The following is a 12,926-nucleotide window of genomic DNA, read 5'->3' on the forward strand; positions in this document are numbered from 1 at the left end:
AAAACTAATTCTACTTGCAAAAGAAAAAGACCCAGAAAATATTGCTAACAGAGCTACTAAACTTTGCCAAAATGAACAGCAGAAACAAATGGAGGCCCTGGGTCTAGGACCTCTATGGAGTTTTCAGTGTGGAGTCATAACCCACAGGTTTTTGGACCAAGCACGGTGATGTGTTTTCCAGAGATGTAAATATAAAACCCAAATGTCAATGAAGCCATCAAATAAACCACCTCATTAAAGTTCCTTGAAAAGTTGCTGGTGGAGGCAGAACTGAAATTAAGAGGTAGAACTGAAATTATACAAAATCACTTCTTGTGATGACTAGGGCTTCTAAATATTGCCAGCACGTGCCAGAAGCTCTCACTTCTTCATTCCTGGAAATGGAGAAGTCCGACGAAGCCTAATCATTATTAGTGGGAATATCAAAAGTGTCTCCATTTCTATTGTTCTATAAGAGTATGTATAAAACATTCAAGTTTTAGGAAGTTTACCTGCACATCAACTTTGCATGGCAGGATAGTGGCTATCATAATGACCTGTCTTACTAAAAGTTTGGATTAAATAAAAAGATAACATCAAAATAAATACACGATAAAGTAAGAAAGTTATATAGTAAGTGAAATTACTCACAGGAGAACCATCACTCCAAGTAAAGCCTTCTGAAGGGCTTCCATATGTCAATCCCAACCAAAACAGTTCGTGGTAGCTTCCACTAGCTCTATGAAATCCAAAACATAAAGAAAGCATATGCTATTGCATGAAGCAAGTTCAGTAACTTATGAGGACTAACCACATTTGAAAGTTACCTCCAAAACATAAATTAATAGTACACAAGTAAAGAGATTTAACAGCTAAATAGAAGACTTATGCAATAGATGTGCATTTTGGTATATCCCATAAATATCTTAAAAACAGGCCACTACCTGAGAGTAAATAATTGTATAGTATTGAAAGACAAGTATGTATTAAGCATCTTGAACTTTCATAGAGCAAGTCATAGCAGAATTTACACTTATAAAATTAGAGGATTTGAAAGTAAAACTAGATCAACCAGGGCCCACAGATTTGGGAGATGATACAGGTGCTCAAACTAGCATCCTGAGACAATAGTTTCAGAAACAGACAAATTTTCTCAACTTCATCAGCACCAACTAGATAACAAAAAGGAGTAATCCATAAAAATACCACTTACGTTATTAATCGCCATATCGTTTGCTGTTCCTCTTTGTTATTGATGCTAGCTAAGTCTCCACCCAGAGCTCGACAAAAATCTCGAGATTCAAACCACGTTTTCTTCTCGTGTTTTCCTTTTGCATACAGCTGACGATGATATGGTTACAAAAATTATTTTATACTTTGTAGTTTATCAAATTAAGAGAAACAATTATTTACTTTTGATGAGAGTTCATTTACAGAAAAACAAAACATTGTAATGACCCAAAACAATGTAATTATTTTGCTTTAAAATCAATTTATGAGTGAACAGTTGGGTAAACAAAACTTGGGGGATTATTTTGTTGAGAAAACCTTAGAAAATAAAATTATTTTATAGCATAAGAGAAATTAGATTAAAATCTTAGGCGCTTTAGGCATATGGGTTACGTATACAGCTCTTTGTAGAAGACAAGATTAATTTGGTTAAGTGTAAAAAGTGGCATTGAGATGGAAAAAAATGAAAGAACCTTTTGATACAAAGAAAGTAAACATGAATAAGAAGAATTTTAAGGAAAATAACTTTCCTAAAACTGTGCACAGTTTGTTATTGTGTTCAGCTTAAACAATGAATAACCTGGCAATGTTTCAACATTTGGTTGGTGATGTCTTTCAATATCGCCTTGTATTTTTCATTGCGGTTGTACATTTCAAGAGCTATTGAAGCACATGCAACCACAGACACCCATCTGGCAAGGAGTTATGAGCTAAATTAAATTTAAAAGATTATATGATTTAGGAATTGGGTCATAACATTCAGAGGACTGCAGAGAGACTAGTGAAATGCAGTCAACAGTGACAGTCTGGGACACACCCCCTAGTAGGCAAACAGAAAGGAGATATTTGTGGCCACTGACTTTTCTAATTCTCATGCATTGGTCCTCATGAGTTATGGCTCCCACATCACAGGCTTATGGGAAAAAAAATTTGTTTCCAAGGCACTATGGTTGCCCAAGTTGTCATTAAGCAGCCGAAGACAACCTTCACCTTGACCCTAACTTGACTCAAGCTATCTGGACAAAGGTGCTTAAGTAAGTAGCCACATCAGTATATCCCAGAGTCCTACGATGCCTCAACTTGTTAGACTATGATATAATATTTTATTTTTTAACTAAATTTACTATCAGCTAATTTCATTAATAATTCTCACACCTTAATATTTATAAAGGTGGTCTATATATTTCCAAACAAACCCTATCCCAAGTACCTCTAAAACCACCTAATTTCTAGTCAAGCACATATTTTGATTTGTTGAACATCCACCTGAAAATTCTCTCTACTGAAGCCCCTGGTTCACGTCTCAGCTCTGGGTAAAACTGCTGATTCTCTCGAAAAACTGCAATAAATCTCCACAGCCTAACATCCTCAGGCGAAGGCTAGGAATAAGATGAATCCGGCCTTTGTGTAGTAACCCAAAAGTTTCCAGAGGTAACAATAAAATATTTGATTCTCTTTGTGTTAGTCCTCAAATAATCCATTTACAAATCTCTTCAGTCTTAGCCCAATACATCGCCTTCTATGTAAATTATGTTATTAAATCTGATGGCCAATCTGGACTGAAGACTTCCTGGATTCCTATTTCTATTAGTGGGAGTGACCAGCTCAATTAACCATACTCCTCTTGAGTTAGAAAAGACTACATAGCCTCAACCTGATGCAAATTCTTCATCAGCCTTGCCAAACTGTCTTACAGGGCACGTCATGGCCATATGCCATTCAAAAGGAATGAATAAAAGAAGTACAGAGAGCAGGAGTATTAGAAAACAGTATCATTAAGCAGTAGATGGGTAATATGGTTTGACTCTGTGTCCCCACCCAAATCTCATCTCAAACTGTAATCCCCACATGTCGAAGGAGGGACCTGTAATCCCCACATTGAGGGAGGGAAGTGGAGTATGAAGGCAGTTTCCCCCATGCTGTTCTTGTGAATGACTTCTCAGAAGATCTGATGGTTTTATAAGTGGTAGCTTCTCCTACACTCTCAAATGCTCTTCTCTGTCCTGCCACCCTGTGAATAAGGTGCCTGCTTCCCCTTCCACTATGATGCTAAGTTTCCTGAGGCCTCTCCAGCCATGTGGAACTGGGAGTCAATTCAACCTCTTTCCTTTTTAAATTACCCAGTCTCAGGCAGTATCTTTACAGCAGTGTGAGAACAGACTAATACAGTAGGTACATTTCTGTATTTGGCTAAGTCTAATTTTCTCTAGAAAGGATGTGACTTATAAAAGAGAGAGAGTAAAAGACCCAAATCCTTAATTCATTGGGGTTTTTGTTTGTTATTTTCTGGGTTTCTTTTTTTGTCTGGTTGTTGGCTTTAGTGAATTTGATTGCATAAAGAGGAAACGAATGGCCTAAACTACGAATGTATTAAATAGTGGTAGAATATTGAATTGTCATTTAATGGGCGTTGAAAAGCCATGTGCCCCAACCTATCATTTCCTTTCCTCACCCATCATTATACTCATCAGGGTTAAATCAGAAAAAGGGAGTACTCGCTTTAGAATACCTCTGTGGCATTATTGTAGAACACTTTATCAATTTTGTTAGCTAAAACTTGGGCTCTAAGAGCATGGAAAAAAAATGAATTGCAATACAACAGTGTGACAGGAAACAGAAATTTCTATCAAGATAAAAAGAGGCTGGGTGCAGTGGCTCATGCCTGTAATTCCAGAGCTTTTGGAGGTCTGTGTGGGAGGATCAATTGATGCCAGGAGTTTGAGACTAGCCTGGGCAACATAGTGAGACCCATCTTTACTTAAAATAAGATTTTAAAAATTAGCTAGGCATGGTGGTGCATACTTGTAGCTACTTGGGAGGCTTAGGTGGGAGGAGCACTTGAGCCCAGAAGTTTGAGGCTGCAGTGAGCCATGATTATACCACTGTATTCCAGCCTAGATGACAGAGCAAGACCCCATTGTAGAAAGAAAGAGAAGGAGAGAGAGAGAGAGAGAGAGAGAGAGAGAAGGAGAAGGAGAAGGAGAAGGAGACGGAGACGAAGACGAAGACGAAGACGAAGATGGAGAAGGAGAAGGAGGAGGAGGAGGAGGAGGAGCGGGATGGGGAGGGGGAGGAGGGAAAGAAGGGAGGAAGGAGAAAAGAAGGAAGGGAGGAAGGAAGGAACAGAGGAAGGGAGGAACAGAGGAAGGGAGGGTCAGAGGGGAAGGAAGGGAGGGAGGAAGTGGGGAAGAGGGGAGAGGAGGGAGGTAGATCTAGAAGTCCTGGGAGAAAGGAGAGAAGCAGAGAGAAGGTGATAGTGGCAGAGCAGGTGAGAAACAACTTCTGTGCGCTGTGTTTATGTTGTTGGTTGCATTTGTGGGTCTAAATGCATCCACCCAAGGAGCTCTTCTAAAACACCTGATCCCCAAGTTAATCAAATCAGACTTTCTAAATACCTACGGGTGGAGTCTGGGCACAGTGTTTTGGTTTCTGTTTGTTGTTTGTTGTTTGTTTGTTTGTTTTTTATGTCCTTAGGTGATTCTTTAGGCTGAAGCATACTCCAGATTCTCTTATCAGCTTTATCATTGATACTCACCTTGAAACACAAACTCGTTCTACTGCTGGCGCCCCAATCCTCCGGACATTTGGGTTCAGGAGTCGTCGTGGGCTTCGGCGGGTGGGTTACTCCTTCTGCCCAGTGCTTGCACACAAATTTTGCCTTTTCATCACATTTCAAAACATCCCATAAGCCCCCTGCAATCCCGGTTCTCATGGCAACACACCCTGGCTTTCGGCCTGTATTAAATATATAAAGTAGAATTCACTTGACGAGTGCCTGCCGAAGGCCTGCCGTGCTCGCAGAAGGCACTCAGAACCCAGTGTCAGGGATGTGGTGAAACCTGCACGTGACGAGGAGACGAGGAGATGCAGCCGGCCACGCCAGGGGCATTCAGCAACTGGTCTGTGCTGTTTTGAATCAGTTTATTTGTGTGGTCTATAACCCCAACCCAAAATGATCTCAAATGTTGGAGGGTTTTTAACACTACATTTCTAACATTTGGCAAAGTGACCCACACACAGGCATTTAATGATAAGATATTTTATATTATCAAATACACCATAATGGCAAAAATAGTAGTTTACTCTTTCTCTCGCTCCCTCCCTCCTTCCTTCCTCCCTTCCTTCTTCCCTTCTTTCCTCCTTTCGTTCCTTCCTCCCTCCTTCCTTCCCTTCCTCCCCTCCTTCCATTCCTTCCTCCCCTCCTTCCTTCCTTCTTTCCTTCCTTCCTCCCTTCCTTCTTCCCTTCTTTCCTCCTTTCATTCCTTCCTCCCCTCCTTCCTTCCCTCTTTCCTTCCTTCTTCCCTTCCTCCCCTTTTTGGTTTTCTCCCTACTTTCTTTCTTTTTTAATTCTTTAAGATTCTTTTCCTCCCACTAAGGTCCACGTAGGTTTTCCAGGACCAAAGTTTTTCACAGATTTCAAAATGAGACACGCCTCAACTAGAGATTTTAGGCAAGTTACTCTAATACTCTGAACTTGCTTTCTCCTCTTCAAATGCAAATGCCAAGACCTGCCTCATAGAGCTTCAGGAATGCCAGCTTTAACAAAGAAGTCCATAAAACAAAATGAGGATGCACTGAGCTGAACAGTTTATAATTCTGTCTTACAGTCAAGGTTATTTCCAAATAGCAATTAACTAAGACAGAGCTTTGAAAGCATCAGGATTCCTCGCTGCTAGGATGAAGTCATTTTTTTTATTATTAGACTTTGAAAGAACACGAAGTGCTGAGAAGTCATTCATGAAGTTCCGGGGAGGTACACCTTTTTTAGAATATTTTCTCTGAAATCGCTGATTCCCTGACACCTCAAGGGTTTTCCCTGATTCCGAAGATTGTCTCTTTCTCTTTGCAGCACCCAGTTAAAACCTGGTAACTGTGGAATAGATGACTACAGAGGCTATGGCGTCCGGTTAACCGTCAGAATCAGTTCAGTTGACCTGATGCTCAGGCCCAAGCCCCAGGCTCCTTGCCCACTCCTCCTGAAGCTGTAAACTCAGCCAAAGAGGCCAGCCACCGTCCTTCCATCAAAGATATACCATGACAATGGTTGTAACTGAGTTCTGCTCCAGTTCCAACCATTGTGATTCCCTAAGGACATTCCAGGGCTCACTCCTCAGAATCCTGCTGCCGGATGACACCACAGGCAAACTTAAGCAGTTTCACTTACAGAGTAAGACTTATCACTACTGCCAAGATGTGTTTTTAAAGTATGTACTCAGCTCTTAATACACCATCCAGTTACTTCTTAAATCAACTGAAATCTTGCTGTAGTTCAGAAAGTTCAATAATTCCATAAACAAGAATCACACTATTTAGGTTACTGATCTGTTTCCCTTATTGAAAACTAAGAATGCAAATTATAGAACACTGAAGATTAGGATGTATTAGGTCAGGTAGCAAATTGATAGACTTGTGCTATTATTTTTTAGCTTTTCACCCAAGCACAATGAAATATTTGCTATAAGGGATGTTGAAATTTCTCTATGTGTGGTCATACTAAACAATGTTGTGTGCTAGTGATACCACTGTATAAAAAGTCAAAGAATCTTTCAGAGACTATTTCAGAAACAACTTACAACATCTTACTAGAGAAGGTAAATCAAAATATAGAGAGAGGCAGGCAGGGTGGTGCAAGTGTAAGTAGCACAGATTTGGGGATGCCACAGATTAGTGTAAATCCATGCTTGGAAACTTTCTAGTCACATAAACTTCCTGAGTCTCAGTTTCCACCTTTTTTTTTTTTTTTCTTTTAATGGAGTTTTGCTCTTGTCGCCCAGGCTGGAGTACAACGGCACAATCTCAGCTCACTGCAACCTCCGCCTCCCAGATTCAAGCGATTCTCCTGCCTCAGCCTCCCAAGTAGCTGGGATTACAGGCATATACCACTGCACTCGGCTAATTTTTGTATTTTTAGTAGAGATGGGGTTTCAGTATGTTGGCCAGGCTAGTCTCGAACTCCTGACCTCAGGTGATCTTCCCGCCTCCTCCTCCCAAAGTGTTGGGATTACAGCCGCCGCGCCTGACCTCCACTTCTTTTAAATGAAGATACTGAAGCCAGGTAACTGACAGGGTTTTTATGAGGATAAAATAAAATCCAAAGCAAATAAAAGACTAAACATGGTAGCACGTGGAAGATACGGAAATAACGAGTTCTGCATGAGCAATGTCCTTTGCTGCACCAGCCAAGCACTCTAATATTTCAACTCCTAATTGCACTGAAAAGTTTTATGTCCATTTAATATAGTTTTAGGTTTTCAGAAATAAGTCAACCAGGACAGGCACAGTGGCTCACTCCTGTAACCCCAGCACTTTGGGAGGCCGAGGCAAGTAGATCACTTGAGGCCAGGAGTTTGAGACCAGCCTGGCCAACATGGTGAAACCCCATTTCTACTAAAAACACAAAAATTAACCAGGCATGGTGGTACATGCCTGTGGTCCCAGCTACTCGGGAGGCTGAGGCACGAGAATTGCTTGAACCTGGAAGGTTGAGGTTGCACTTAGCCAAGATGGTGCCACTGCACTCCAGCCTGAGCGACTGAGTGAGGCTCTGTCTCAAAAAAAAAAAAAAAAAAAAGAAAGAAAGAAAGAAGTCAACCATTTGAAACATTTGTGACCACTGAGAATTTCACGAATGGGTTTTAAGTAGACCAGTACCACATAACCTAGCAAGATACCTAGCAAACTTTTCTTCCTTTTTTCTTTAGAACACTAAACTTATTAGGAAATTTTGGGCGGGGGGGGAAAGGAAGAAAAGAAAAAAACAAAAAGAGAATGAAATATAAACTGTTACTAAAAGCATGATTAATTTACCTAGTCTATTTGGAGAGGTACCCGGAGGAATAACAGACTTTATCCAACAGATTCGTAGGGTGAACGCAACCCTCAACCTAAGTGCTGCCCATACCTGGCATATCCGAATTCCAGTGGGTGAACCGAACCTCTTCCTCGATGGTCCACTGAAAAGTCCCTTTGGTTTGTATATCTGAAAGTCCTGTCCAGAAATATTTTTCAGGCCTTAAGCCAACGAAACTAGTCAGGAATGCTTGTTCATATCTTTAAAAAGAAGAATTAACATTCAATTAAGTTTTCAAAACATTTATGCCAATTTTCAAAATTATCAATATGAAAACTATCTCAGTTCCACGTTTCAGCTATAATTGAATTGGTAATTCAAATATATTGTGTTATATCTGTATGTCATCTACATTATACACATTTTCACTAAGGAAATGTGAACTTATGATGGAAAAATACCATATAGCTGAGTGTATAAAATCACTCAGATATACTCAAACCAACTCCCTCTAGCCCTCGTCAGCCCCTCTGCCTCTTCTAAAAATATCAGAGAATTTTGAGAATACAAAGAAGAAAACTACTGCATTTTAAAATACAGTGTTTTAAAAAATCAGTCCACTCTTCAAATAGTTCTACTGAATTATTGATTAAGCAAGTTCAAGGTTAGTAACGTTATCAAGGATAATATCCATGGAATAATCTGCATGAATTTCCCCCCTCAATTTTATTCTCTCATATCTCAGCTCCGAAACAAAAGAGAAAATTATCAAGACATATAGAGAAGCAGAGACTGAATCTCCAGAAAGAATGAGAAGCAGAATAATGAATTCCAACACTGTCTCTCCCTTTGGAATCTTGTCTGTGCATTTGGCATTAATCTGGGAACAATAAAATTCGGTTGACAAGGCACCAAAAATGTGTCTGAAATGACAAACAAAACAATGGAGGCAGCAACATAGCCAAAAATCTGTCTTTCGAGAAAAAGAAAAATGGTGTCTGCAATTTCCAGGAACGAAGAGAGTTGTAGATGACTTCAGGGAGAGCAGGAAGAGAATACAGAGAAACCTAACAGCAATACAACATTTTATTTGACCATAGTCTAAATAATTTTATTCCCTAAACAAAACAAACCAAAAAAATTAAAAGTTCCAAACTCGATTTAGTTTCCTTAAATGTCTCTAAACCATATTAGTGAACTCCTGAGGATAAATATTACAGAAGATACACAAGGAAAAATAAATGTAAAATATAGTGAAATCATGTATATAATACTCCAATAGACCAAAAGATCAATTATAGTGCAGACCAGAGTATGATCTCATGGTACCTAAAGGTGAGCAGTTCACCTCACTCACAGAAGATAAAAAGTACCTATGTTCTGAGTTTCAGATGTCAGCATCGTATTAGGGTGCTACTACCATATATTAGACATTTCATTATACTTGAAAGCAGCATGTGGATAGAAATACAGTTCTTTTATAAAGACTATGAAAGGTTATGACATCTCTCATTTTTATCCAAAGATTTTTAATATCAACAGTATCCCCTACATGTTATTCGGTCTGCCTCGAAACTCCAGTAAATATAACTTATTGTACTAAAACTCCATAATTTTGTTACTTCTTTACTGCAAGTGAAATAGATACTTCTCCATTTTTGGAAACTTTCTTCTGTGGCTAATCTAGAGCTTCACGTAGAGTAGGTGAAGAGTAAATCAATAAATCTTAAAAATAGATGGGACTGTAGAGGAAAAAATTACATAAACTTTTCTATGTCCGTGTGATTTTCCTGACCGATGAGTCTGTTAACCTAGCAAAGTAAAGAATGGAAGAATGGAAAGAATGAATGAATTATTCAGTAAACTTCTTTGCCTTCTTTTTTGGTGGACAGAGTGGTAAAGATATAACGTGATTTTGAGCTGGTAACTTTTAGTTACTTTCCTGTTTTAAAAAATTCAACACATAATGGATCATTAAAAAGTTAGCTCTATAAACTACATTTACTAGATTATTATTTGTAAACTGTTCTGAATGTTGCTTTATATTACTAAATTTAGCAAAAACGGTTTATAATGTTTGCAATGAGGAATCCAAATAAGAATATTATTTTTAATGTTTCTACCTTTACAAATCATACCTCAAGATCACATATAGTATACTCAGAAATTTAGAGTACGTTCATACTTGGGCTTTTCTGAAACTTTTTTCTATTTGACATATTTTTAAATGAAATTCAAATAGTTACATACCTGTCTTCAATAGTTGTTAAATAAGCATTCTCATTATTACAGGTTTGGTTTGCTTCTGCAAATGTTGAAAGCGTATGTCCAATCATATAGCAGTAAAAGTGATGTTTTTTCCAGCCCTATTAATGTTATCAAGCAATGAATAAATGAGCAGAGTTCATGCATATATATTATAAAATATTATTATTATTATTATTATTATTATTTGAGATGGAGTTTTGCTCTTGTTGCCCAGGCTGGAATGCAATGGTGCAATCTTGGCTCATTGCAACCTCCGCCTCTCGGGTTCAAGCAATTCTCCTGCCTCAGCCTCCGGAGTAGCTGGGATTACAGGCACATGCCACCACACCCGGCCACTGTGCCCAGCCTTAGAAAACATTATTTTAATACTTTTTCTATCAGGAAACTATTGGATAAACAATAGGAATATCTAAAGAACACAACTCTGAAGAATCTGAAATGCAATGAAAATTATATACATAAACAAATAAAAGAAACAGTAGTACATCATTCCTCTTATGACAAATTATGCACATAATTGGGGGCAATTATGTGCCCTTCTAATGTATTCTGCTTCTAATGTATCCTGCAACAAAAACTATTTGTGAAATGTTCACTGAGGAAACTGAACAGAATGTCTAAGATACCAGTTTTAGAATAGGTAACCACAGGAAAGAATTTGGGGAAGCGCAAGCCTAGCTGCCTATGGAAGACAATACTAGAAGATGGGTATAAAGCTACATTATTTGGTCATAGGAGACCACTTTTCAAACTTCAGGCAGCATGATTCAGCATTGTTCCTCCTCCCATACTCCAAGTACAGAGAAATGGCCAGGCATAGTGGCTCATGCCTGTAATCCCAGCACTTTGGGAGTCCAAGGTGGCAGGATGACTTGAGCCCAGGAGTTCAAGACCAGCCTGGGCAACATAGTGAGTCTCTATCTTTACAGAAAATTTTATAAAATTAGCTAGGCATGATGGCATGTGCCTGTAGTCCCAGCTACTCGAGAGGCTGAGGCAGAAGGATAGACTGAGCCAAGGAGGTCGAGGCTACAGTGAGCCACAATCAATCACATCACTGCACTCCAGCCTGGGTGACAAAGTGAGACTCTGTCTCAGAAAAAAAGAAAGAAAGAAATGCTAAATAAAAACATAACAGTAAATGAAAAATCCATACTAGAGTTTGAGAGGAAGAAGGGGGAAATCTCCAGATACCCAAATTTAGTTGAATACTAAAAGCTGAATGGAAAATGCACAAACTAAATTGTTGTTGGCCAAGGACAGATGAGATCCTAGATCAAGGTCCTAGGGGCTGTGGTGTTAGTGTCCACACAGAATATGGTATTTGGCCTTTGTCTCATTTGAGGCAGGGAGTTGGAACTGAGATCCTTGTATAAAAATGATACCACTAACCCCCATAACCCCTTGGTTAAAGGAGAACTAGAACATTCTGCCCACAGAACCAGGAAATGACAGTGTCTTGTCATCTACCTAGGGTTCTGAGTACCGGAAAAAAACAATTCCTGAGTCTGAAAATAAATACCAAGTTTGTGCCGCAGATGAGTGACAGTTCCAAGTTTATGCTATCCACATTGCATGGGAATCCACTGCCAAAAAATTAAAGTCATACTTAATCTGTAAAGGGGAATCTCTAAAGCACTCCAAGAAGTAGAATGCAAAACCACGCATCAGAAATATGCCCACCAACCAGGTCAAGAGAGACTGTGATGTCTGGCGAGACGGGTGGGGATGGAGAGGTCACTAAATCACAACCAAAACAACAAACTGGCCAGGAGCAGTGGCTCACACCTGTAATCCCAGCACTTTGGAAGGACGAGGTGGGTGGATCACTTGAGGTCAGGAGTTCAGGACCACCCTGGCCAACATGGTGAAACCCCGTTTCTACTGAAAATGCAAAAATTAGCTGGGCGTGATGGCACGTGCCTGTAGTCCCAACTACTTGGGAGGCTGAGGCAGCAGAATTGCGTGAATCCATGTGGTGGAGGTTGTGGTGAGCTGAGATCATGTCACTGCATTCCAGCCTGGACAACAGAGCAAGACTCTGTCTCAAAACAACAGCAACAACAAACCATATGAGAAAATGTCCCATTTTAAGGAAGAGTCAACAACTGAACATAATAAAACAGAAAGTTCTTATTAAAAAACCCCACCATGTTTGAGATGACTTTGTAACAAAAGAATAAATCCAATAACAAAAGATCAAAATGGTATGCACAAAGAACAGGAGGATGTGAACCGAAATATGGAATGTCTATAGAAGAAAAACAGCAATGAAGTTAAAAAATCATTGGTCAGATTAAATATAGTAATCAGGGTTTCATAGGAAATTAGTAAATTGGATGAAAAGATAAAAAGATAGCAAGATAGAAAAGATAGCATAGGAAGAGACAGAGATATAAAAAGAGGTTAAAAAAAATGTTGATAGAAAGCATAGACAATAGGATGAGAATGTTGAACAACCACCTATGACAAGTTTCAGAAGCAGTGAATAAAACTAATGACGGGTCACTTTCAAGAACTGAAAGATGGCAGTGAAACCTCAAAGAATCACGCTGGGCCTGGCACAATGGCTCACACCTGTAATCCCAGCACTTTGGGAGGCCAAGGCGGACAGATCATGAAGTCAGGAGTTCAAGACCAGCCTGGCCAATATGATGAA

General features: G+C 39.3%; 1 protein-coding gene across 1 annotated transcript in view; it reads right to left on the bottom strand.

The window, feature by feature from the left end:
• The window catches only part of MRC1 (mannose receptor C-type 1), a 98,099-nt gene that overhangs the window by 36,705 nt on the left and 48,468 nt on the right, over window positions 1–12,926 (bottom strand). Inside the window, exons 10-14 of the mRNA XM_003903430.5 lie at window positions 10,250–10,365; window positions 8,111–8,259; window positions 4,745–4,944; window positions 1,193–1,320; window positions 631–718 (exon numbers count right to left, since the gene is read on the bottom strand). Coding sequence (XP_003903479.2) covers window positions 631–718; window positions 1,193–1,320; window positions 4,745–4,944; window positions 8,111–8,259; window positions 10,250–10,365 — 681 coding nt within the window. The remainder of the gene's footprint in view (window positions 1–630; window positions 719–1,192; window positions 1,321–4,744; window positions 4,945–8,110; window positions 8,260–10,249; window positions 10,366–12,926) is intronic.

Source organism: Papio anubis, chromosome 11 (genome assembly GCF_008728515.1).
Source record: "Papio anubis isolate 15944 chromosome 11, Panubis1.0, whole genome shotgun sequence".
Taxonomy (NCBI): domain Eukaryota; kingdom Metazoa; phylum Chordata; class Mammalia; order Primates; family Cercopithecidae; genus Papio; species Papio anubis.